Source organism: Genypterus blacodes, unplaced genomic scaffold, assembly GCF_046128005.1.
Source record: "Genypterus blacodes isolate CSIRO-AG114 ecotype Tasmania unplaced genomic scaffold, CSIRO-AGI_Gbla_v1 ptg000258l_1, whole genome shotgun sequence".
Lineage (NCBI taxonomy): Eukaryota > Metazoa > Chordata > Actinopteri > Ophidiiformes > Ophidiidae > Genypterus > Genypterus blacodes.
Window position 1 is genome coordinate 745,001 of NW_027467051.1, and position 27,500 is coordinate 772,500.

The 27,500-nt window shown below is 46.3% G+C and overlaps 1 protein-coding gene across 2 annotated transcripts in view; it reads left to right on the plus strand.

Moving 5' to 3' along the window:
• The window catches only part of trappc9 (trafficking protein particle complex subunit 9), a 110,524-nt gene that overhangs the window by 56,618 nt on the left and 26,406 nt on the right, over window positions 1-27,500 (plus strand). For both annotated transcript variants that reach the window (XM_076171580.1, XM_076171581.1), the window contains 3 exons: window positions 3,919-4,029; window positions 14,607-14,759; window positions 18,102-18,193. In XM_076171580.1, the coding sequence (XP_076027695.1) occupies window positions 3,919-4,029; window positions 14,607-14,759; window positions 18,102-18,193 (356 nt within the window). The remainder of the gene's footprint in view (window positions 1-3,918; window positions 4,030-14,606; window positions 14,760-18,101; window positions 18,194-27,500) is intronic.

Here is a 27,500-nt window from a genome sequence, read left to right on the forward strand (position 1 = left end):
TTCTTCCTGCTCTCTGTCTTGCTCTCACTCTGACTCTGTTGCTCCGTGTAGCTATTCCTCTTCCCTCACCTGTCTGTTTACGTCTTCATCACCCTGTGTGTACTGCATCATGTATTCTGCCCTCTCTCCACTTCACACACACACTTTCTCTCTGCTTCTGTCTGATTTTTTTCTCATGCCGGCCTGTTTCTGCCTTTCAGCATCTCTTGTATTGAACGTCTTTACTTGACTACACCTCCCTCCCACTCTTCCTCCCTCTCCTACCCTGTGAATGACACCGGCTCAGTGTATCTCCATTTTCATACCTCTCTCCCCGTTTTGCTATCTTGTTTTGTGGTTGATGTCACTCTTTTGTGCTTCCTCACATTCACTTTTCGCTTGAAATTCATTCTAAAATCGACAAATGTAGATAGATAAGAATTCAACCACATTTCCCCTGTATAAAGTAAATGTCAGATTAATGTGTGTGTGTGTGAAAACGTTCTCTTCTTCACACTGCTATTAGCGTTCCCTTTGACCTTTTTAAATTTGTGTAAATCAGAGGACTAACGGCCATCTTCCTTTGGGACACGGGCGTCCCACTTCATGGCTAAACCCTTTTTTGAGGTGAGAGATCTGTAAAGGAAAGTGACAGAGAGGCTCAATGTGTGAATCCTCGTGCTCCTTACATCACAAGGAGCTGTTAAGATCCCGTTCACTCAGCATCTTGTTACCCTGGGAGGATGTCACAGGTCTGCTGGGGGAAATAAACCAATCTGCATCACGAGACCTCTGGAGCATTGATGGGTGAGGGAGTCTGACCATGTTTAGCTTTCATATGTGACATTTCAGTGTAGATGTCCCCTAGTTTCATACTATAGAAGTATGATTAGCATGTTTACATACAGATCAGTCATGAACAGGCTAAACACAACATCTGTATAATGTCTTAATTTTTAGAGAAATGTTTTTAAAATTTGTTTTAGCTTTGCCATTTTCAGTGGCCAAGCTAAGAAGCCACGAATTTCTAAGATAGTCGTTCCGTGTTGTTAATAACGATCGGTTGCAGGATATTTAAATAGACCTGAAGGCAGATTTAGCTTTCTCCTTCTGCCTTACAGGTCTAAATATAGCCCTCATTGGCAGCTCTCTAAATCCAGCCCTGCTAATTACGGCTGTAACATTGTGACTGCAGGGACGATGTCGTGTTTTTGTACCAGAGTCCAGCTGCAAAATCAGCACGTATTGATCCTAGATTGTGGATTGATTGCAGCGTGGGCCTCGCTCAATCGATCTTTGGGTTTTTGCCGTCCTCCTCTGTGACGTGTGCCTGTCTCACCACCCACCGCCTCAAAGCCACGATGTCGCCCGGCCCGACTCATTACGTCCTCGTTGTCACAGCGGAGCTTCGACACATCATTTTGCTTTTATTGGATTTGTTGGAACCTGGATGAACCGCAGCGTGGAGCCTTAGAGAGACCGGGCCTCAGATCAATAAGAGCAACACGTTGATACCACGGCTCATGGAGAGAGGAGAGAGAGAGAGGTCAACTTAGAAATTGGCGGTGACATTAATGTTCTTTTCTTCGCTTTTCTGTACCTGCTGTTTTCTCTAATGTGTTTTTCCCCTCGTCCACACAGGGAGATACTCTTCCTCTACTTCACTGCTACGCTCAGACTGAAGCATAGTGATAAATACATACATACTGTAGTGTCCAGTGAGTGTAAAGGAGCGTCTGCTCTGTATCCACTTTGGTACATCTGGGTTAACTAAGCTCTCTCTGCTTCTCTCTCTCTCTCTCTCTCTCTCTCTCTCTATTGGAGAGGAATTTAAAAATTCACAGACTGAAATGGAGACAAATAGTTTCCGAGCCTATTGGAGGTTCTGAATTATTTATTTGGCTTAGTTCTCGCCGCTCCGTGCAGTAACTCAGCAGAATACTTATCAAAATGATTCAGTGTTATGATTCATTTCAGTCCGGTGCCAAAGCTTTGTCGTCAACTTGTAGTCTGCTGAAACTCTGCAGCTATTCGCCAATGGAGCTGTGGGCCGCTCTTTAAATGTGAGTCCAGATGTTGCTGTGGTTCTTCTGACTCTTTAACATCCACATCCAGATCCACACCTCTGCCTCTTCCCTTTCAGTTTGTGGAGGGTACTTAGTGCATGAGCCATGAGCCTACGTTTCTCCTCTCTGCTTTTACTGTTGGGCCTGGGTCTGATTGATCACCGCAGCTAAACGCTCCGGCCTATAAATCACTACCTCGCTCCTCTCAGCCCCATTAATCTTCTCCCCCAACAGAGACAAAGAGACAATTAAAGAAACGTTGGTGGGCCTTTAAAAATATGCTCCTTTAATTGCCACAGCAGTTTATTAGGACCGTGCACGAGCTCAACCTAAGCATCCGTTAACCCTTTGATTCAAGAGGTGAGGAGATATCTGGCGATCCGGGGTGGAACGGCCGAGCTGATGGGCTGCATTTGTCTCAAAGAAAGGACAAATGGATGCTTCAGACCCCTTTTTTCAGATTCTGGAGGTTGTGGTCGTTCAAAGCTGAGGCATGAAAGCCCCACATGTCTCTGTAGATGGGAACGTCCTGTGGGAGAGGAACAGTGGATTCATGTCTCTGTGCCTGTGGAGTACGGCTCCGTCCTGACAGGAGGGGGCTACACTTTGATTTAGCTCCATTTACATTTGGAGGGGAAAAAAAACTGTTTTACTGACATTTTTCCTTCCATGCTGAGGTTTTTGTTTCAGGGAGTTTTTCTTTGTTTTCCTAGAGCTTTGATCGGTCAGAAAGTGTTCTGTTCTCTCCACTCTCCTCTTGTGTCTATGAGAATGCAGAAACAAAGAGAGATGTTTCGTATTTATAGTTTTCTTAAATATATTTATGATCCCAACTTTTCAACTAAACAACGTCACAATGTCTTCATTTCTGTTTGACGCTGCATCACCACTTCCCTGTTCCTTCCATGTGAATGTTGACCGTTTGTGTCGGTGACCTGATGGCTGAATTCCATTCTGCTTAGTGAGGAATTTATTTTGTTGAATTTTCATAAAAGCCTGTGATTGCAGAATCAGGAGAAGCTGGAGAGGAACAGCCAACAGAAAGTGTTTGTATAACATCAGACAGTCTGTATCAGAAAGTCTGGCCTGTCCCTTTGTGCCTCTTCTGCTCTGAGATCCTCTCCCTGCCTTTCATCAGTCAGAGGAGGAAGAACACCTACTTGGGGATAAAATTAACCTTTTGAATATCCAGCTAAATTTCTCCTGTCTTGATCTAAATCACAAATTGGCCCTCTTATGATCTGCATGAGAAAAGCCGGCCCAGGAGGATGAGGAGATAGAGAGAGAGAGAGAGAGAGAGAGAGAGAGAGGGGGGAGAGCGAGCCTGCTACAGCCGGGCCTGTGGGCCGGATGAAAGGACGGACACCTTTGATGTTATGACAAGGACTGATGAGTGCTTCACACCGTGTCTGCTCTTCGTGTGTGTGTGTGTGTGTGTGTGTGTGTGTGTGTGTGTGTGTGTGTGTGTGTGTGTGTGTGTGTGTGTGTGTGTGTGTGTGTGTGTGTGTGTGTGTGTGTGTGTGTGTGTGTGTGTGTGTGTGTGTGTGTGTGTGTGTGTGTGTGTGTGTGTGTGTGTGTGTGTGTGTGTGTGTGTGTGTGTGTTTTATAATGGTAACTGTAAGCATAAGTAAGTTCAATCAGGCATACACATCAAATATGCAACAGGACACAACTGGTTACACAACATGCTGCAGCTATTCCTGTCTGTGCCACGTGCCTCCTCCTGTATAAATAGGATTTATTTAGTGTGTGAAATGTGTCTGGGGTTGGTATGAGGGCTCCACATCTGTAACAGCAGCTGGATCAGCCCCTGTATAGCAGGATGTGTGTGTCTGGACCTATTGTAAGTCCTTGTGTGTCTGTCTGTCCTCAGCACCCGTCAGTGCCATCTACTGCTGGACATCTTCAACTCCACAGAACACGAGCTCACCGTCAGTGCCAAGAACAACCAGGACCTGGTGCTCCATGCCAGCGAATGTCAAAGGTCAGTGGAACAAACGTACAGGGAGATGATGCACATACTTCCAAACATGGGTTTCCATCACATATGATTTACTACCAACCATGTTTGACAGAGCTCAGTTCTCACCCTGACAGCTTCCTTCCAGGCAGCCTACCCTTGGGTTTGAAATGGGCCTTTCAGAGTCACGTGTGCTCCCTCAGATGCTTCCTTACGTCATATTCAATAGACTTCCCAGTGGACAACATAACCTATTGCACTCAGCGTTTCCCAGTCTTAAAAATGCCCAATTTAGGCCCTTCAGAACAGTGGAGCCATGTCCAGGGTCAGCATGAGGACCAGATGAAGGATTCCATATCTGCAGTGCCTCCTTGCTTGCTTGCCTCCTGTTTTTCCATTGATTTACTTACTTTACCTGCTTACTTCCTCCGTGTCAGTTCAGCCCTAAGGCAGCACTCCAGTTTGTCACTTTCTCTCCCTTTGTTCTTTGCCCACAGAGCACACTCTCACCCTTCACACACACACATCATCACTCCCTCTTCATTTCTGTAGTTACCTCAGCGTCTCTCTCTCTCTTCCTTCTCAGCTTTGCCATTTCACTTGAACGTGGCAAATTATGATTCCTGTCAGCACCGTCTCTCTCCTGAGCGTCCTCTGCCACGAGCAGAGGAGCACCGCCGCTGACTCACAGGCCGTCTCTCCACAGGGGTGGGATGTTAGTATGTGGGTGGAATTAGGTGGTGGATGGGGATCTTTACTGAGAGAGCCAACAGGCCATCAGTCACATCACTCCACATCACCTCGTACAGGAATAAGGCCTTAAGATCAACCAGCTTTACAGCTACCTTATTGTTATTGTTTGGGTCGGCCCACAGAAAAGAAAAGTGTTTTAAAATTGCAAAAATATGTTTTCCCACACACTGCTTTTCATTCCTACAGTGTGTGTGAGGAGATGTGTTATCAGAGTAAATGGGATTGGATGTGTGTGTACATGTGTGTTCCCCTCTCCTGCTCCCTTTGCCTTAATACTTATTCAACCCCATAGATTGACAGCTGGTAGGCTTCAGCAGTAAGAAAGGAGGCGGTGCTCTTGTAGATCTCCATCTGCTGACCCATATTGTTCTTGTCTCTGCAGCTCATCTTCTCTCAACATCACATGGCCCTCTCCTTCCATATTTCATTTGTGTTCTATGATGAATGAGGTGTCGGGCACAAGATGTTTGCTAGAGTCTCCATCCAGGGCCTCGTGAAGCTAATGCTTCTATCCGACAGTTGCTAAAATGACTCTGTCAATCAGGCGCACCTCCTTCCCCACAACAAAGCATTTCAAAGGAAACCACGGGGTTCTGTAGCTACAGCAAAGGAGAAGGGGGGAAATAGAATGTTTAGAATTGAAATAGTGAGAACACAGATCCATTATTATTGGTTATGTTTGAATAGAAAGTCACACACACACACACACACACACATTCCGTCCCTGTTTGTTAAGAATATGTGATGAAAGGAAATCTGACAGTTTGACCAAACATATGCTTTCATCTTCTCCTATCATTCATTCTTGTCTTTTAAAAGGACTTAACCCCTTGAGGATCAGGACCCTGACCCCCTGCTGTGTCCATAGAACGCACATGAACTTCTATTTGTGCGAGCCATCAGGTTTTCTGCTCAATAACCAAGCAGCACTGTAGTGTCCCACTTCTCTGAGCAGTTGGAGCCGTGGAAGTTTCCAAAGCAGCGTTGTCAAATTCTCTTTTCTGTCCTTTTTGCTCACCTCAAGCATAGAAAACTGGAAATTGAATCGTATAAAGAGAAGCAGCATTCAAACTCTCCCTATCTTGCTTTTCAGATAAAGAGAGTGGTGATTTGTAGTGTGAGGCAGCTCTGATCTCTCTAGGGGCCAAATCTTTCATCTAATGAGCAAATTATGAAGCGGCTGATCAAATTAAAGTTTCTGTAAATCTGAATTCATATCAGAGTTTTTCCGGCGACTCGCATGAAACCTTGTAAGAACGCGTTGGACTGCCAGTTAGTCAAGTTCCTTTTGTTGGTTCTCCCTTTGATTAGGATCTGAAGTGTTTGAACAGTATCTCATTATCAGGCGACCCCGAGGCACCGCTCCCTCTGTCAGCTGGATAAATATCACCAGCAGGAGGACGCCCTTCTTCTGCTCCTCCTGATGCAGTCTTCATCAGCCTCTCTCAGGAGATATGCTATCTCTGCATCACTCAGATCCTCCCCTGCTCCATCTTGAATGGCCCGTTCAGTTTTCTCCCTCTCTATTATGCCACTCACGTTTTTAGATCAACCAAACAGCTCCGGCGACTTCTGTGGCAACAAATCTGACTGTGTTTTCTCTCCACATTCTTCATTATGATAATAATAATAACCTGAGTTGCCTGGATGCTCTTGAATGTCATCCAGTGCTGCTCTTTCCTTTGCCAGCAGCAGGTTGCCTCTAAGGGTTCCTCCTCCTCCTCCTCCTCCTCCTCCTCCTCCTCCTCCTCTCCCCGCTCCCACACCACAGCTGTGCCTCCCAGGGGGTCCAGGTCTTTGGAGGTTTTTTTTTTACATATCATCACAGCATCAGCCCCTCAGCACTGTCTGGCGCCCGCTGCCATCCACCATCATCTCTGTGGAGCCGGCCAAGAAGATGGTGGACCAGGACCAGGGGGGGGCTTGGCTCCGGCTGCAGCGGCACTTTCTCTCATTTCATCCAAATCTCTTCTCCGTTCCCCATGCCTGTTGGCTCTGTTGGGTCGGCGCACACAAAGGCAGACACGCCTCATTGCACGGGCTTTTCAAACAAAGCTAGTTTCCATGGTAACCACACACACACACACACCCCCCCCCCCCACCTGTTTTATGGCAGCGGAGCATCTATAGTCATTTATCCCCTCAGCATCCGTCCCTGCTCAGTGTGAACACTCACGGGCTGTGTGTTATTCTAATAACTCACACGTATGTTGGATGCCAGGGCCGAAGCCGTGTGGTCTCTCCTCTTACTGTGTCTCTTCGCTCAACGGGCTTATCCTCTCAGCATTAAATATCAAGTGTAATGAAAACAAGCCGGCTGTGTGTCTGTGGAGAGGAGGGGAACAGGCCCAGTGTGCTCTGACAGTGATGAGGGCTGACTGCTGAGACATGCAGCTCCTGCTCCTCATCCACGCTCTGGGACTCACTTTCACACCCACATCACATTTCCTCAGTATCTGTGGGAGCCGGGGTGTTTCTTCCCCCCACACACACACATTTTTCTGTGTGTAAAAATGTGATTCCTGTGGGCATTGGTGGCCTATAAGCTCTCTGGGGACTGCTGAGCTCACATGCTCTCTCTCTCTGTCTGCGTGTCCTTTTTTATTCCTACAGCCACTTCACCTCCTTTTACACACATTAGTATTATTTAATATATTGTATTGTATTATTTCCCCGTCTACCAATCCCCTCTAATGTCCTCCACCTGAGTGTTTATGTTGTTGCGTATCTGACAGCATTGTATTCTCCATATCGTTTACCAAATCAGTGCTGTGTCATTATTCACAAAGCTCCTGGCCTTTTAACAGCACACACACACACACACACACACACACACACACACACACACACACACACACACACACACACACACACACACACACACACACACACACACACACACACACACACACACACACACACACACACACACACACACACACACAGAAATAGCTCGCTCTTTCAACCGCGGCAATTACTCTCCCAACCTCCCGTTTCAATGACAGACGGCGTGATGGAGAATTCTTTGCACAGAACTCCTCTTGAATACCTTTACACAGCCAGTAATTGGCTGTAAAGATTTGTTTTTGCTGCAGCACATTATATATCGAGCGAGACAAATGTGGATGGAGTGCTGCTGCCTCTGCCTCTGCCTCTTCCTCTGCCTCTGCAGCCGCTGGAAGTAAAAGGGTTACGTGGAGTCAGCCGCCGCCGCCGCCGCAGTCTAAAAATAGACTCTCGCTCTCGCCTGCCTGCCTCTGCTCAGCCCTCTATGGATCTCCGCCCTTAAGCTTTTGCACGTGAGCTAAAAATAACCAAACACACACACACACACACACGCTGGCACACTCTGTCTGTTCGCTCCTCTCTCTCGGCTTCTTTCTTAGAACACGACACAATCACGGGCGTTTAAAGGGACTTTGATAAATGCTCGGAGCGAATGATTGATGATTTCTGTTCTGTCTCAGACTCACGGAGCATAATTCACATTCTGATTAGCATTTTCACTTTTTGCTTGTTTACTTTCACACCTTATGGTGGCGTTAAGGTTTCATTCCGGCGTCTGAATCCATGCTGGATCTCTTTTCTTGGACCCTGCAGTCTCTTAATTGGCTGTGATTTGCTGTGTGTGTGGTTGTGGTTCCAGACCCTGCAGCTCAGGCGGGTCACGTGTGTGCGGCGCTCTGATGAAAGGGACCACATGCACCTTAATGTGGTTATCCTGTACATTGTGTGAGAGGAAACGCAGCGTTTAATTAGCAGGGCCTTTCACTGGGAGCTGATAATATTACAGCCATTAAACAGACTCAGGCTTCATAGCTGTAACTTATTGAAGGCTGGCAGTAATTAAGACCATGGTGCCAGATTTAAGGACAGCTGCACTTAGTCAACATAACAGGAAGTGATCTCTAGCTGGCGGTGACATCATCAGCTTGGCGTGGCGCTTCTTAAAGACATAATGAGCTGCAGTCGTTTCTCTGCGGGAGACGTTTGTGTTTCTTAAGCCAAATATATATATATTGATTAATCACTTATCACTGATCAATGGAGAGATTTGATCTGAACTCCCAACATTTTAGTGGCGCTACGCCTATCAAACGTCTGACTCTATGATTTGCTTCTCTCTCTCTCTCTCTCGCTCCCTCTCTCTCCCTCTCTCTCTCGCCCCCTCTCTTTCTTGTCTCTCCCTCGTGTTTTTACAGAAGACAAGTCCACATAAAGAATGGTAGCGGTTCATTAGCATGCATGGGCTCTAACTTTGTTCCAACCTTAACAATGACATGGAACACTGGTGCACTAATTAACATCATGGATTCTTTGTAAATGAGTTTGAGTTATCACAGTGCGGGTTTGTTGTGACGCTCAGAGTTTTGAGTGATTTGGTCTTTAATTAACACAATGTGGCTGTAATTGTGGGTTTACCAGCGTCAAACTAGTTCCAACCAAACTGTCTCATATCAGTGTTCCAACGTCTTCCTGCACTGAAGTCTGAATCTCCTACTAACAGAATAACAATGTGGCCCTTAGTTTAAATTGTCCTGAGAGGAGATCAAACTTAAGAGGCTGCCTATGTGCTACTGGTGATTCTGCACAAGGGAATCAGATTATGTTCTAGAGTAACTCTTCAGTCATGTGAGTTACAGAACCAAACATATCTTCATGATGACTATCAGTGATGATTTGACAAGAGGTGCACCCACAGCTTCCTCCCTGTTCTTTATTAAGGACACACAGGTCAACTGAGCTCTACCTTGTCTTTACAACACTGTGTATTATAGTAATATTCTTTATCTATGTACATGATTCTTTGGTAAATCCATGGAGATGGTGCAGAACAAGCATCACTCTCTGTCCTGCATGTCTCCTGTTTCTCCATTTTCACTCACAATCACCAAAGTGTTGCAGTGTTGGACAATCCAAACCATCATTAACACAAAGCCTCATCAATTGACACGAGATGACAGGAAGCTACCCTCTATCTTCCTCTACCTGCATAAGTATGGACACAAATAACATTGATCATTCCATAGGTCCTTGATTTGTGCACGTCTTTCCTTCCTCCCCCTCTTCAAAGCCGTACAGTACATTAGAGTCCAACCAGGCCATCAATCATCAATCCTCTCAAATCTCCTGTATACGTGTTCTGGCTTTTCAACAAGGGGAAGACGTCCAGGCAGGCTGTTATCATCTGTGGCTGGAGGGAGGCATGGAGGTTTAGATAGACAGGATATGAAGCCTGGAGATGTTCCTCAGCAGTCCCAGCTCAGAGCACAGCTTTGTGTTAAGAGCCTTGTAATGGGCCGGATCCTTCTCCAGATATGACCACAATCAAATCAATGTCAATGAGTTGAGCCAGAGTACAAATCTCTCATTGGGGTTGTTGGGTTGCTTTATGGACTCTTAGCTCCTCTGCCTATTAGTTGGCAGATTGTCTCAGGAACTCGTTGTATAGCTCTAATAGTGATTGTTTTTTCCTCTGGGAAGCAAACAAATCTCCCAAAAAATAATCTGCAGACACACAGCCTGAACTGCCATCAGCATTTATGTATCCATGGCGACATCTGCTAACTCACACATCCAGGAGACTTACAGCACGATTACCAGTTCACAGAAATCCAGTCCGGCCACCAGATCAATGCAATATTCACTCTCCTTTTTAGCTCTGCATCAACTCTTTAGTGCTCCTCTCTCTCCGCCATCCACTAGATTACTCCAGTCAGTCGGCTTATTGGAATCTGTTTGGTAGAGCTGGCTGCCTGTGGTTTTATGTTTCAGGCCCTAAAAACCAAAGCATCAGGATGAAAGAGACTCAAACCTCAGGCCCATTTATTCACATTACAGGCTTTTGAATCAATGTTGATGATAAAAGTGAGAGAGAATGTGTGTGTACTGTGTCCTGAGTCAGGACTAGCCATGGAAAGTAATTGTTGAGTTTTTACACCAATATCTGCTGTGTTATGTCTAATTTCCAAAGTGATTAATGACCTCATATATTGCATTGCATCCTTTTTAATGTCCGGAGCAATTTAGAAGCCCGTCCCCTCTCCCCCTGGTGTATGGATCCTCTTCTCGTTCTGGGCAGATTGCTGTAATGAAGCGACTCTGTCTTACAACTGTAATGGGAATCCATAACAATATGTTACGCAACTCGGACCGCTGCAGAAAGTGGGTTAATGTGTTCCCCCTTCTCCCCCAGACGGTCTTAAGGAGACGTGACAGTGCAGTTCTGTTTCTCTCTCTCGCAGCAGGACAACACACGCTCTGCTCTGACTCTCGCTTGTTTGGTTTGGTTCTTTAAAAAGACGTTACATTCAACATCACTTCATATTTAAATTGTCTTCAGTCATTATTTGCCAGAGAGAATGAGTTCCAGGCCTCGTCAAAGCCGGCGTCTCTCCATTGAGGGTCCGTTCGGAGAAAGGAAGTATTTTTAGACTCGGAGAGCAACGTGTGCTTTTGAAGATGACTGGGAATGAAAAGCAGCGCCCATTTGAACACGGGGACTTCAGTCAGTGACATAAGCCCAGTGCCACTAATCTTCAAAGGCAGATGTGTCTGAGTGTGGCGGGGCGACAGCAGAAGCTTCCCTTTCCTCTTTGTTCCTAAATCTTAATAGTTATTTAATTTGTGTTCTGCTTTGTTCTACAGGCTGTGAAATGATAATTGCATTGCCTTTTGTACACCAATCTGCTTTGATGTATGTTTGCCTCTGGATTCATTAAGATATTTGTTCTCCAAGTCTAATTTCATTAATGACTTGCTAAAGGTAAGGCAGGGAAAACAACAGCAGGATGTTCCTCTGTTGATTTGAGTTTAAAATGTAAGCAAACAAAATGAGAGATTACTTGTAGAGACTTCCAACATGCATAAAGAATCCTAGCTTCTCCTCCAATTGGTTTTCACCCTTTAATAATGGCTTTCCCTATGCAGTCACATCATCTCTTTGTGTGGTGCTTCATCATTTTCATACTAGATGCTGTAAACATAACATCACACAGCTCTGCCCAGCCCAGCTCGCCTCCTAGTGCATCAGAACATGACTCCTTTGGGAGACATCACGGCCTCTGAACTTGGTTGGATCCATAGAGAACATGCACCAATAGCTCCATGTGTCACCTATGAGGCGGAGGGGAAGCAGCCGTGTTCGTGGCTCTGCAGCTTTTGAATGTGTTCACTGAACAATCCTTTATTTGCATCGGTCTGCGTGCTTCCTGTCAAAGCAGCCGAGCCCCAAACACTGAGTCACACTCAGAGACTCTGCTTTATAGAAACCTTTTCCTGTACCTTGGCTTCCTATGGAGATGGATGTTCAGGTCATTTACACTCAGCTGCCCACCACAAACTCACATTTCTCTCTGGAGGAAATGACTGAATGACTCATGACACGGTGAAATAAACGGCTTGTGGACCCTTTTCCTTATTTTTGAAAAAAGGCTCTGATGGAGTCTGGGACCATGCTGAAGCCTATCATTCATCCTGACACCAGTAAGAGACTGTGGGGTACTCGGCTCAGTTCAGGGTGAAGACAGACCTTTACTGAACAGAAGAGAATGGGTATCTTCTCATGTTCTGGAGGGAATGGGTGTCTCTGGCTCTGCGCTCTCCATGTTCGCGTCCTACCTAACAGGTCGCTCCTACCAGGTAACACTGAGAGGTTCACCACTGGGGTTCCGCAAGGTTCGGTCTTGGGCCCTCTTCTTTTCTCCCTCTACACAACATCTCTTGGTTCTGTTATCCACTCCCATAACTTCTCCTACCACTGCTATGCTGATGACACCCAGCTGATTCTGTTATTTCCTCCTTCCGACACCCAAGTGGAGACGCGCATCGCTGCGTGCCCAGCAGACATCTCGGGGTGGATGTCGAAGCACCACCTGAAGCTCAACCCGGACAAGACTGAGATGGTGTTTCTCCCGGGGAAGGGCTGCCCGCACCGAGACCTGGCCATCACCATAGATGACTCCGTGGTGACGTCTACTCGGACTGGGAGGAATCTGGGTGTGACCCTGGACGACCAACTGTCGTTCTCGACAAACCTTGCTTCGGTGACACGTTCATGCAGATCCGGAGGATTCGTCCCTTCCTCACCGACAAGGCAGCGCAGGTGCTGATCATCTCCCGCCTGGACTACTGCAACTCCCTCCTTGCCGGCGCCCCGGCTTCCGCCATCAGACCTCTGGAGCTCGTCCAGAAAGCTGCTGCTCGTCTGGTGTTCAACCTCCCCAAGTTCTCCCACACAACTTGCCTTCTCCGTTCTCTACACTGGCTCCCTGTAGTTTAAGACTCTGGTGCTAGCCTACAGGGCAGTGAAAGAGACAGCTCCTTCATACCTCCAGGCTATGGTCAAGCCCTACACCCCCGGCTGACCACTTCGCTCTGCCGGCTGCCCCGGCGCTCAGCGGCCCCTGCTTGCGATCGACGCGGTCACGGCTTTTCTCTGTTCTGGCACCTCAGTGGTGGAATGATCTCCCGACTGATGTCAGGACAGCGGAGTCGCTGCCCATCTTTCGCCGCAGGCTGAAGACCCATCTCTTCAAGAAACACTACCCGGATCCTCCCTCTAAGGACATCACCTACTCTGTCCTAGCTCTTCTGATGCTCTTGTTTTCTAATCTTTCATTTCTAATTTGTCCTTTTTTCTCATTCATCATAGTACCTAACTTATTGCACTTCTACTCTAGCTCTAGTTATGCTCTTAGCTGTTGGTTTAGGAAGGAAATGCGCTTACGATTTTTTGTGACCTGAAGTTCTTTTATCTACCTTTGTTGAACACACTTATTGTAAGTCGCTTTGGATAAAAGTGTCTGCTAAATGACCCTAATGTAATGTAATGTAATGTTCATGCTCTTGACATGTTGGCATGTTTGAATGATCCATTCCTTTGTCAAAGTTACTCCGAGCCGGATGAATTTACCTCAACAGAAGCTATAATAGACCCAGGTCCAATTATAAAGGAGCCAGAGAAGCAGGAACATGTCGCTCTCTCAGGATTGATTTGGCTCACATAACAGTGTGACTAATTTGTTTGGGTGAGTCACACAAACGGCATTTTTCACAACAGAATGAGTCCAGACTCATGAGCCCTGCTCCATGGACGTGACAGCTCTGCTTCTGACTTATTGACAAGCCCACATTCACAACTGCTGAAGTCCTCAGCAGATGTCCTTAGTGCTCTCTGGTAGGATGAGTAAGCTGCAGAGGCAGAGCAGCATCTCTGTCCACTGAGCTGAATTCTAATTGCTCTCCAAACTCTACAGGGAACCTCTGCACTCAATGAAAGAGTGCATCCAATGGGCATGGGGGAGAATACTGGAGAGTGGCTCTTTGCAATAATTGTACACCTAAACATTCTGATAACAACAAGCAAATCCACTATAGACACACTCTGCACTCAAGTGTTGGACCCAGATGTGCAGGGTTAGACCAAACTAAACCTACTGAGCAATAGTGCAAAGACAAAGACAGCAGGATGTTGGTAGAGACTAGGAATCATTTGTAAGCAAGATTTTATTGATTATGATGTTGGAAATAGATAGAGACAGATGGATTAAGGTTTCAGGATAGAAATATGTGAGTTTATGAAGGAACACTCCACTCAAACATCACTGCTGTGTAGACTATGCTAATACTATTATTCAGTGTAATTGTGCTGAGTATTGCTGATGTATTTGACCTTTCACCTCCAATGTGGTGGATATTATGATGACTGGCCTAATATGAGCTGTATCATGGATCAATACTGTCTTCACTAGCTGGCTCTGGTTCTCTCTGAGCCACAAAACTGTAACTTCAGAAAGTATCAAGTATATTGCGTAACTCCAATGTGCCTCTCCTGTCTCTTCCTGCAGGATGGCCATCCAGGTGGACAAGTTTGACTTTGAGAGCCTGCCGCAGCTGGACCAGGAGACGGCTCGCTTCACTAATCCCAAACAGCTGGAGGAGGAGCGACTTCGCGCCCAGGGCTGCCAGATCAACAGCAAACTGGGCATCTGCTGGAGCATCATATCCTTCCACCACTCACATCTACATTAGCACCTATATAGAGATACCAGACGCTGTGTTTGGCTTCAGTAGAGATGCTAGTGTTCGCTTGGCTGTGTACTTGAGTGTGTCTCAGGCTCATAAGCTCCAGGAGTTTCAACGGGTCAATCAAATATCCAGCAGGGCCGTGTCTCCTGAACGTTGTTGTTTGTTGTTATCAGTCAGGCTATTGATACGGCACAGATGGATCCCACATCTGGAGGGCCCCCCAGCCAGCAGGGAGCTTTATCCGCTGACAGATGGGAGAGCGTCTGGAGAAGCACTTGTGGCTCCTGCACTATAGAGTGATGTGTGTGTCTGTGTGCACGTGTCAGGTGTGCAATGCGAGTCAAACCATTTCCCCATAGGTTGTAGTTCTTGCGTGGCATTTGTGATCTTTGTCAGCGTCCTGCCCTCTTTGTGCGTCTCTCCCCAGGGTGATCACTGCACCTCTACACTCGGCTCCTTCTTGTCCCCATTCCAGTCCTTCTCTCAGTAATTAACAGTACAGTGAAGAGTGTTGCTGAAAATAGCTTCTAGTCAGCATGCATAGAGTGCCTGGTCTACAGGAAGCTGCTCCAATTCCCAGTGTAATTTGCAGGTTCTTAACAAGCAGAGCAGCAGACTGTAGTGGAGATGTCATCTAGAGACAAATACTGGAGCTGTGCCACAAAGATGGTGAACTTTGCAACATCATCTGGTCCACAGAAACAATCCCAGTGAATCTGCTGGGGTGTGGATACACTTGGTCATGGAGAGGGACGAAGCAGGAGCACCAGAACATTGGTTAGAACACACACCACCTGACAAATACCACACTTTGACACTAGCACAGGGGAACTATTCCAATGTTTTATAGTTGTGATGATGGGATTTATTCCTAAACCATCCGGTCAGATGGGAATAGAAAAGCTGAAGGAACCTGAGGAAATGAATCATGTTTACTGAAATCATCAATGTCTTTAATAATGTAAGTTGCGGTTTGTAAATTGGGTCAGCACCAAACTCTAATTGACTAACATCTATCAGCAGTAAATGGAAAACATCCAGGATTTATCTGAACCCTGCAGCAACTCTCCACCCTGCATTTACAAGCATTGACTGCCTATGAAAGCCATCAAGCCTGTTCTTACACTTCCCAGCCAAACTGTTGGTTCTAACCCAACAGACGCTGGGCTACAAACAAAAAAAGGGAAAGGACAGAGTCTAATTGTCTGGTGTCCAAACGCACTGCAGCTGAATGTGGCAGTCACTCCTTATTGGAATACTTCCTCCTCGTAAATGTCACCTTTTTGATCAAACATTTTCCTTTTTGAAGCTGTGTTCTGCAGCTTCACAGAGCCGCAGCAGCAGAGTAAGGAGATTCACTTTCACTCTGCTTAGTGCTACACTGTTTGATCACTACCTGGTGTGTGTGTAGTGTAGTGTAGTGCTGCCCCTGCTGTTTGTCGATTCAGATACGTCTTTGTCTCAGTCAGCTCCCGTGCGAAACAAGCTGAAGCGTCTCACCTTTCTATCACCAAACATTAGGATCAACACCCAACACACACAAGTGAAGAGGAAATCCCCAGACGCTCTCTTTACCATGGCTGTCTGACTCCATGGCAGGAAACTGACATGTTGGAAACAGCACATAATTGGCTAAAGTACCCATGTGACTGATGTTTGTACGAGCCCGCTGCAGCCCTTCTTTAACCGCACAATGAAGGTAAACGGAGCCACTTTGGCCCTAACTGCATGTTGTAACCCCCCGGGCTTTAGGAAATCCAATACTGCAAAGAAAACTCTGGACACAGAAAAGAAATCCGCTTGATTTTACCTTATTATTGTTCCTTATTCATCCAACAGTGGAATGAACCTGCAGTTCTCAAATTGTTACATTGGCATTTGAGTTTAGCCCTAATAGACAACACAATATCCTTTGAATAGGTGAGAGTGAGATAGCTTCTCTTGTATCATGGTCTGATACATGTTTTGCATCTGTTCCAGACCGTTAAAGCCTCATTGTTGATGACTGTGCTGGTTAAACATCTCAGCTCTTTTGTCCATGTGAGTGAGACTGAGATGCTGTGTGTGTGTTATTCTGTTTGATAGCATTCATGGAGCCCAGTAGGACGTACTTGGCCCAGTGTGTTATCCTGTGGCTACCGTCCCTCCTCACACACCCTGTCCTCCCTTTCAGAGGTTAATAGACGGGCTCAGTGTTGTGGCTGCTGCTCACTCCAGCCATTATTCCAAATGGCAGCTGTGTAAATGATCAGCAATGTTTCATCGTATCATATTATCTGGCTAATTGCTCCCTGACAGCCATATTTGTTTTGATGCAGCAGACAAATATCAAGCGTCGTAGCCAATCATCTATTTAGCATTGTGAGGTTACAGCACCATGTACACAATGAACCCTCTGCAGCTAAATGAGTAATATCACAAAGCTTATATGACAGCTTATTCATATAGGGCCCATTAAAGGCTTTCTTCACATTCTGTTAAAGGACATTTTATATTAATGATACATTAGGCAGACAACAGAGATGGCAAATGAAAAATGTATTAGCTGTGTGTTGTGCTTGTGGCGTTGCTCCTCTCAGTCCTTAGGACCGCGAAGTCTATCAGCTCCAGTTCCCGTCCTGGTTTAAGTTGTTCTGGTTTCACTCCCAGTCTCTCCAGCACAAACTTTCCCCCAGTATGAGGATCAGCGTGTCCCTAGAGTCTGAATTTGAAACCTTGAGCTGCAGAAGCACATTATGTGGCATCTTGGAGGAAGTTTCACCCATGTGCTGGTTCCAGCTGCTCCCTGGGAAAACTTCAAAGTGCCCAACTAAAGCAAATCCAAAAAAGTTTTTATTCAAACTGAATAAATACAATTTTGTAAAAATTGTATTATTTTTTGGATTATTATTAAACTTATTGGGTTTTTTTTCCACTGACATCTCTCCTGTCTCCCTCCTCTTTTATTTCCCAGTTTCTTTCTTTATTTCAGTTTTTGTTTTGGCCCATATTGTTCCTTGGTTCTGTCCATGCGTGTCTCCGGTTGTCAGGCAGTTCTTTCCAGCAGGTCTACCAACCCGAACTGTGTTGGCGTGTCACAGGTCTTACTTATTTGTTACTTAGTCCTTAGAATTGTGGCCAGATGGCTTTGGCCTTGGATTGGAGTCTCCACTCTGTTCCAATATGATGAAGCCTTTTCACCACCAACACCATTTCATCTCCTTACTACTTCACTTAAACCATAGATACCATGCATGTTTGTATAATGTATATGTCTAATCCTTGAAATTAAACTGTTCCAAGCCTCCTCATGCTGTGGTCCTTAACCCTTTCCACCCGTCTCTGCGGCGCAGTGGAGAGGCCAGTGTAGAGGGAGTCCTCAACCAGCTGGTCCTGGAGCACCTGCAGCTGGCTCCTCTGCAGTGGGGTGAGTCTCTGTGTGTGTGTGTGTGTGTGTATCCAAGTGTGTGCTTGTGGTATCAAGTGTTTTGTTCCCTCTCCTTCTCCGTAGAGAACTTTCCTTACTTCTTTACTAAATGAACAACACTTCTCATGAATTTTTCTGAAGAAATTAGTTGAGCAATCATGGCATCCAAGCAAAATGTTTATCAGCTTGGAACAGCCCCCTGTGGTGTGCGTCTCTCTTTGACCCTTCTCATTGGAACACAACTCCACTTATTACTCACATGAAAGTGTTTTCCATGTTTGAAGTCCAGCTGAATGCGTGCTTCTGTAGTCTCCATGTCTCCATGTCTCCAAGTCTCCATGTCCGTTAGTACATAAAGCAGCAGAATGGGTCTCAAGCCATGTTTTAATTTGCATTCCTAATGGGCTACAAGCTATTTTGGACAAGTGCGACAGCAGCTTGGGAGAAGCGATCTCACTGGGGACGGAGGATTTGTAGGAGCGCTCTTCACTCGCACCATCTGTGATCCTCCTCTGAAATGACTTCTGATTTACTGGGGGTGTTTGTTTGCTGAAATCCCCAGCCTTCCTTTCGGCACAGCCAGCATTCTGATGAGTCAGCTGGGGCTGTCCTGCTTCTGTGAGGAGGAAAGGATCTGCCAGATGAAGTGACACAGTTGATCATGCTTGGAAATAGAATTAGCACAGAAATGGAGACATCAGGAGCAATTACCTCTGTGGATGAGATGATGTCCAGATGTTTGAGGATCTGAGGTGCAGCTCCTCCAGTGAAGGATCCTTCAGAGAGAGAAGTCTGGGCTGAAGGTGGTTGAGATGCAGCCGTCCTTATTTTCAGTAAATACTTCAAACTAAAATGAGGAACACGGCATGTCCATCATGTGTTACCATAGCTACCACTGAGGCCTTGGACCTCCTGATTATGTGCCTGCTGATGAGCCTCAGACCATTTTGATCCTCTAACAGGCTAGTCAAGGCTGTGTTTCTCATGAATGAAGCAGTCTGATGCTCTTAATGCCTCAGCAGCTCTCTAACATCACACTTGAATACAGATGAGAGTTCTGTTCTGTGATCTTTAATGATCATAAAGGCCAAAGCTGTTTGTTTTACATTTTGATACCAACTTGTTGATGACTTACCAAGTCTGATGCAGTGTGTGTGTGTGTGTGTGTGTAGCTGAGCTCACTCGGTCCGACGCCTCAGCTCCCTTATGATTTTCATTTAAATGCGTTGCTGTTTAGAGTCATTATCCAATATTTGTAGTTTTATTCTGGCCGGCCAATAACACTGGCACCTGGACTCAACCTGCATCAATCTGCTTACACTTAGCTCATTCTGTCACACACACACACACACACACACACACACACACACACACACACACACACACACACACACACACACACACACACACACACACACACACACACAGTCGTTTTCCACACTGTAAACTCCCCCTCTCTTTTAGTGGTTCAGTTTTACGGCGGTTACACAAAGCGCTTTGTTGACACTCCCAGTCACAACACAACACAAGTAACAACCTAAGTAACGACTGTGTTGGGCCTGTGGAGACTCCAGGTATCGGTCCAGTGAAGCTCATCACTGCCCTGCCTTCATGCTGCCTGGGAGCCACAGGTCTCCACTTGTTCCTGTCCCTGTTTAGGGCCGGGCTTTATGAGCGGAGGAGCGCTGAGTGATTAAGCTGAGTGCTCCTGCGATGCACCGCCCCCTTAAGGGTAAGGGTTATTGATCACTTAGTCTATCCTTACTCCTCTTAGCACCGCTGTCTCTGAAAAGTATTTATCCTTTCTGTGATTAGATATTGGGTTTAAGATATCCACTTCTCAACAACAGAGCCCCCTCATTAACCCCTGCATCCTCTCCACACACTCCTCTACCTAATGAACTTCTCTTATTGATACGTTTCTATGAAGCAGCTGCAGAGTCCAGCCTCTTTAGGACAATCTTGGTCTTCCTTCCTCTCTCTCTGCTGGATGTAAGCTTGCTATTTTAAGCAGTGACTGTGATGGAGATGTGTGTTTCAGAGCTCTGTAGGTGTTATAAACATCCATTAAGGATCAATACTGTGTGTGTGTGTGTGTGTGTGTCACATACACACTGTTTGCTTGTTGCCTGCTCGTGTGATTGGCTGTGTAGATTGTTCCCTCGCCAATCCTGGCAGTAACCTCTTTGTTCCAAACGGCACTCAAATCCCAGCTGGCCACATTCCATTTCATGAGGTTGTTTCTATCTCCTGTCCCCAGAGCACTTTAGCATGAGGCCGCTCTTTTTCGACGTGTGTGTGTGTCCTGGTAGAGGGGCTCATCCTGAGTTACCAAACATGAGACTTCAGATGATTCAAAGGGAAACTTGGTTCAGAGACGTTAAACACTTGAGAAGTCAGAGGGAAATGAGAGAAGCTTCAGCAAAACCGGTTCCTCCTGAGAAAAGTCTCTCCTTTAATTAAGACTAAAGCCCTGGATAAGCACATCTAGAAATAACAGAGTGGAACAATGGAATCTATAAAGACTGGAGGTGTGACTTCCTTCCTCTCCCAGAGACCCCAGCCTCCCTCGCCTGAAAACTCACTGGCATGAGAAATCATTTGTTACCATAGCGACCCATGAATATTTCATCATATAGGTTTTAGTCAATGGAGAACAAGCAAGTGTCAAGATTTGTTGTTTGTTTGCAGGCGTTTTATTAATGAATGAGGAGAATGCAGACAGAGAGCTGCTGAGTGATTCTAACTCTGTCCTCAATCAGCTCTGCCACCACATCCGATGCTCTGGATGGTAGAGCGGTCGTCTAGGGCTTGGAAGGTTGCTAGTTCAGATCCAGAATCCTCCTAGAGAGCCTGTGGAAGTGTTCCTGAGCCAGACACTGAACGCCTCACTGCCCCTGAGACACAGGCTGATGTCTTGGTTTCTGCCATCAGGGAGGAGAGGGAGACTGAGGACAGTAATCAGGCTCAGTATCAGGCTCAGCATTTAGCAAATATCTTCTAAATTAAGCTCACATTGTTTTATTAATGGTGAATTTCAGTTAGAGGACACAAATGAAAGTGTAGGTGTTTCTCTCCACGTTCTACAGCTCAGATCCTCTCAGTTAGTTTATCTTTCTCTTACATGTGTTGACATGTTTTGGTCCTCTTGTTGTTCCGCTCTTTAATTGGAGCCACAGTCAAAACAAAATACGGCTTTGATGCTTATTTAGAGAGGAAACAGGATGAGCTTTCTGTTTCAGTATAATCTTTGTGAATAAGTTGTGATCTATGTCAGGGATAGTAGCGCTGCTCTGCCCTGACAGAGGCGTAAAGCTTCCTGTCATGTTTCATGTTTCCTGCTACTTACAGTTAAAGTCCACATGGAAGCCTCTCTGCCACTCTGTTCCTGATCCTGAGCAGTAAATCCACCAAACTGTATATCCTGACCGACTACACCTCTGCTTCCGCCGCCGCCGCCGCCGCGCCGGTGAAAAGGGTAGACGGCTTTACAAACACTTTAAATGTCAGCCGAGCGGTCGGAGTTACTCGGCTATTGTTTTCCAGAAGGTTACCGGCTGACTGGATTAATTATCTGTGACAAAGTAAAATTGCAATTTCAGATTCCTTCCGGCCTGCTCGTCATCAACCAGACGGGTGTGAAAGAGCTTAGGAGAGGCAGACAGACAGGCAGGCAGACTGGGTCAGATCACAGGGAACACTTCATCCAGCTCACATCAGATCTAATGACACAACAGAAATGCACATCAGTTTGTTGTTGTTGTTGTTTAACGTCTCTTACTGCCCAAGCCTCTGCCTTTAACATGTTCCATATTCAAAACAACAGCACCGTGTCTTCACTTCTGTTTGACGTTGCCATCCTCACATCCCCACTTCCCTGTGTGTCTTAGCTGTGGAGAGTTGAGAGGCTGAATGAGTTAGGGAGCAGCTGTGTGTGTGAGTGTGAGTGCAGCAGTCTGCTCCCGCCCTTTCCTCTCACACTATTTTGTTAAGATGGAATATGATGTGGTAAATATGCGGTGGAATGGGTGAAATTATGCAGCATCACAGGAAAGTGCAGCATTTTGGTGAATTTGCATGAAAGTGCACAGAGCCATGAAAAGCTGGAGGCACTGGCTGATTGATGGCTTCTTTGATATCTCTCCTAAAGTCATCCATATTCCTGACTCCTCACCACTTCAGCTGACATTTACTCCTCACACTAACATGCTATCTCCTTATCCATATAGATGTTATATAGATAACTTGTTGCTTCATGATTCAAGGTGTAAATGCAGGCAGAATGCTTAGTGATCAGAATTCAAGCTGATCTGCTAGACTGCATACGTGTGTGTGTGTGTGTGTGTGTGTGTGTGTGTGTGTGTGTGTGTGTGTGTGTGTGTGTGTGTGTGTGTGTGTGTGTGTGTGTGTGTGTGTGTGTGTGTGTGTGTGTGTGTGTGTGTGTGTGTGTGTGTGTGTGTGTGTGTGGATTGGATCTCTGTCCCGAGCTGCCATGCAATTTACATGTTATTTTAAAAATGGATGAAGATCATCCAAGGAGGAAAGAGCTGCAGCAGCGACCTCAACATCAATCCATGGCCGCTGCATCAAACCAGCTCTCCCTTCAGTCAGCTGATGTTCCACTTAGCGCCACACTGGCATTAACAGCAGAACAGGTGGTAGGGTTTGTTTTTAGCAGGCTGACATTATGTAAATAGCCCCATTGATTACAGCTCCTCAGCTTTCAATTTGATTAAAGGCAGAGTGGCTCACCTCATCATACCGGTCGCCATGTCAACTTAATAGAGTGTTGATAAATAAACAGTCACCTGGCCAATCACACCGGGGCTCTGCATGGGTGGGTGCATGCTGAGGAAGAGGAGAGCAGGAGGTCCGTATCAGACAGGAAGTGCACTGACATTCTTAGATGAGATTAAATGAGGTGAAATATCTCAGGCTTCCAGAGGGGAGACAGGGTTTGAAGAGCAGCTCATCATCATCATCACGGGGGGAAAAAGGCCAATTGAGGCCAAATAAGGTTTAAACAAATGCTCCGGTCACGAAAGTACTCTGAGTTGATCGATGCAAAGGCTTCATCAAGCTCCTTAAGGGGCTCAATCTAACTACAAAGCATATTTAAGTAAGAAAAGGCTTTGATTTGCTGTATTGTCTCTCTGGGTCGAGCGCTGTAACCAAGCAATGAGATGGAAAACAGCAAGCATGAATGCGGACTTTGCACCCAACCCCCTGCCCCCCCCCTCAGCCATCAACCTGCCACAAGGAACCCATCTCAGTGGAATACAAATTCACCCATGAATGGAAAGACAAATGTTCAGCCTGGGAGAGAGATGGAAAGAGAAGGGTGGGGGCTCGAGCCCAGCGCTGTAAAAAGGCACAGAGATCATTTCATAAGACACTCCTCGTGAACTGGATCACACCCTCTCATTTCTCTCCCCCCCTCCTCCTCCTCCTCATCCTCCTCCTCCTCCTCCTCCTCCTCCTGCTCGCCACATACAGATGGCCGTTTGGAGAAGTCACGGGGCGGTGGCTTCTCCACACACACACACACACACACACAGGGGACACCTCATAGAATAATATGCCTTTAAGCTTTTGTCAGGTGGCCCAATTGCCATGAGTGCTGCAGGGTTGACAAATGGCCCCTGCCAAACATCCCGCTCCCTCCTCACACTGAGGTCCCGTTGTGATGTAATGACTGAGAGAGAGGGGGGAGGGGCTTGATGCCGGAAGCTCAAAGTGTTTTGACTGCAGCTTTAAGGGTTAATATCTCACACCTGTGAGTATAGATCAGCTCTCTGGCCGTCCTGCAGTTTCACCATGAAGATGTGTGTGTGAGAGGAAGATTAAGGACGTCTTCATCACACTCACTGTAGAATAACATTGGTCCTCTGAGGCCCCTCCCACAAATAGTTAAACCACGGCTGCGTCTTATATGAAGTTGAATTGACAATAGTGGATTTGTTGACTTTTAAACTGATCTATGGAGTTCTCAACACACTGTCTGCATGTGAGTCAGTTTGGCTTGAGTATCTGGTCCAGTAGTCTTTCTTGTAACATGCCTTACCCATGTTGTTCACTTGAAGCAGGTGAGCTGGTTGATTCAGACACGGATGTAAATGTGTCCCTGTTCCACTCGGACACACTCACACAGTTTGCCACCTCCTCTCCCGGCCCATCCGCCCACAGAGGGGAGTTGAGTCGGGGCCTAAACGTGTGCAGGTGCTGCACATTTGTCAGAGCGATGGGTGCAGGCAGGGCACAGGGTGGGCACACACTGATTTATCTGCTTGTTTTTCATCTCTCGTTACCCGGGGCGCTGTCAGTCAGCTCTGGTGTCTGAGGCGGTGGAAGGACAGACAGGGGAGGAGGCAGGAGTGAGACGTACACCTCACTCTGTCTCCCGGGGTGAGACAGGTGTGTTACATAGGCCGTGCTGACTCAGGTGAGAATAGACAGGTCAGAGGGAGGAGACAGAGACGAGCTCTTCATAACAAAGCATTGTTCCCCAGACGCAGCAGGCCGTCTCAGGTGAGGTAAGGAGGTAATTGTGTCCTCATTCATTTACCTGTCTAATGTCTGCATGTCACCGATCCTCAGCCAGCTCATTAACCCATTAGGGTGCGGGCTAATGACTCGTCCTCATTGTTCCGTGCAGGATTATCACAACACAGGGATATTAACTCCGTCTCAACATTTCATCAGACCAAGCAAACATGAAAGGATCATTTGCTGTAATTTGGCAGGGATCACAAGTCGTCTTCCATTGCCGCTCCGGCTTTAATGTGGAAATGAGAGCGGCGGGGAGCGACTCTATGATCGCCCGTTTAGCTTTTGTCTCCCCCGTCCCGGTGTGGATCCAGACTGAGCAGTTAAACAGGCTGGGAGCCTCGCTTTATGGGGCATTCATCACGGCTGTGGAACAATCCGGGTTGTCAGTGTGTCGGTCGGGTTTGGCTATGGAAATAAATCACAACTCCTCCGACCTGCCACAGATAGCACACACACACACACAATCCTCCACTCATTTACACCTGTGGGATTGAGGAGGAGGAGAGAAGCAGAGAGCTTAATACTTTAAGAGAGAACCTAAATGCATTATAGAAAGTTTTGTCAAAGGAAAGTTGTGCAGGCTTTTCAAAGATGAGATCTCTCCAGGCTCTGTAGCTGGGATCAATATGGATAGATTGCGTGCCGAGGTGTTTCTCTTAACACAGATCTCTTAGAATGATCCAGGTTTGTTTGATTTGAACCTGTGTGTGTGTGTGTCCCGTGTGTCTCATGGCTCACACATCCATTGGTCATCTCAGAGCGGCTACCTTCTCTCCCTTTTCTGCTTAAACCTGTGTGTCCCTCTTTTCTCCACATCAAATCACAGCAGCTCCCTTATTGATTTCTCTGGAGGAAACACGAGTTTCCCCCACGGCCGGCTCTTCATCCCTGAAAGACAGATCGCCTGACATTTCTAAACCCAACCAAGCCCCAACCCTTTGTTTCCACTCAGAGAAGGTTGAGAACACAGAGCCAGAGATGGAACATCCCCACACTGTGGTTTCCTCTCCTGCAGCTCGTGGCTCTGCGTTATCTAACTCAGAAGGGCCGTTAGTAGAAGTGTTGTTGTGGGTCTGTGCCTTTTAACTGTTGTTGTGATGTTCTGTAACATTAGAAGCCCATTAGTCTTCACATTTGATTACCAGTCAATCCCTCCTGTAGCATCAAGTGGAAGTGTGTGTCTGTGGGTGTGCCCCCCCCCCCACCCCCCCTCACTTATTGTAAAGAAAGGGAATAGATTGTCTTGTAATTGTATTGAATTGAAAGTGCAGGCTGCTGTCAGCTGTGTGATTGGCTTACAATTGCACCGTTTATTACACAATTCTATGATTATGATGTAACAAATTAATAGAAAGAAAGGTCTCTAAAAGGCTTCAGGTGTTGAGTGGAACATTGTTAAAACCCTCAATACCTAGAAGTGACCCAGGAAACTTCACTCCTGTGGTGATAACATCTAATATTACTGTGAATATCCAATTTAAAGAATGGAGGAATAATGAGTAGTGGGGGTGAAGTTATCCGTATTAAGACCCGAGCTGTGCTGGTGTTCAATCAAGTTTCCACACATTCTGAGTGCTGGAGTCGGCTGCATGTTGACACTCAGCTCGTGTTCAGTGTTTGTGATTGTCCTCTAATGCATCCAAATCCCAGAGAAATACTGAGTAACATGGGAAGAAGATGGATCAATGAAAGCTCTGAGCAGAGATAAGGAGGAGGATTAGATTTGTCTCATTATCAGCTGCTGTTGTGTTGGAGGAAGTATGACGTGTGGATGACACAAACCTCTCCCATCACCGTCATGCAGATGTGTGCGACAGAGACTAGCTACAGGAGCTTTACAGTAAAGAACATGTACATCCTTATAGCACACACACACACACCCTGACCTGCTCCTCTCCTTCACTGCTACACATGTGGTATTTGTGTCTCTTTGATGTCCTGGTCCCTAATCAGGTCCGCAGCCTCTCAGCAGTAATCAGCAGAGGAATCCACGTGACACGTTACCCTTTCTCTCTGTGACACGGGTCATCACTTCAGACCCAGGACTCTGATCCAACGCTTCTACTGTGCATAATTCAGAGAGCCTTTTGCTCTGGGCTTGAGTTTGATCCATACTGCCTGGACATCTGCGCTGCCTGACAGTTGGTTTGATGGCACTGGGACATGACATGGCCCCTTCGGAGAGAAACGTCACTTCACTGCGCTCATCTGTCGCTATTGATCCTCCTCAATGACGCTCTGATGACACACACTCATAATCCAATCTCTTTCCACATGAGTGAAGCAGGAGGCATGAGTTGTGGCTGTCTGATAGCACACGTCACGTTTTGTCCCCTGACAAGAAACCAAGCAAATAGAAAACGGGTCTTTTGAATTCATGCTTTGTTTATCCACGCGTAGACACTAGATCAGAGGGTTCATGAGAAGATGCTTGAGTAATAAAGCATCCCCAAGGTTATCCTCTCTGCTTTACATGCCTACTTTTCCACAACCTCATCATTTGCTGTTAGAAAAACTAAAAAAGATGATTCTATTTGCTTGTTTATAATCATATACTCCTCAGACCTGGCGTCCTCGTATGTGGACATTACAGTTTCCCTTCCCTTTACCTTTTACATCATTGTGCTCAACTTAGACCTGTTGTCCTCATGTTTGGATCTTTTATTCTCATTAGGAACCACTCATCTCAGGTGTCCAGGTCTCAGGAGGATAAGTTATATATTAGCATTGGAACTGTATTATTTAAATAGATTACCTT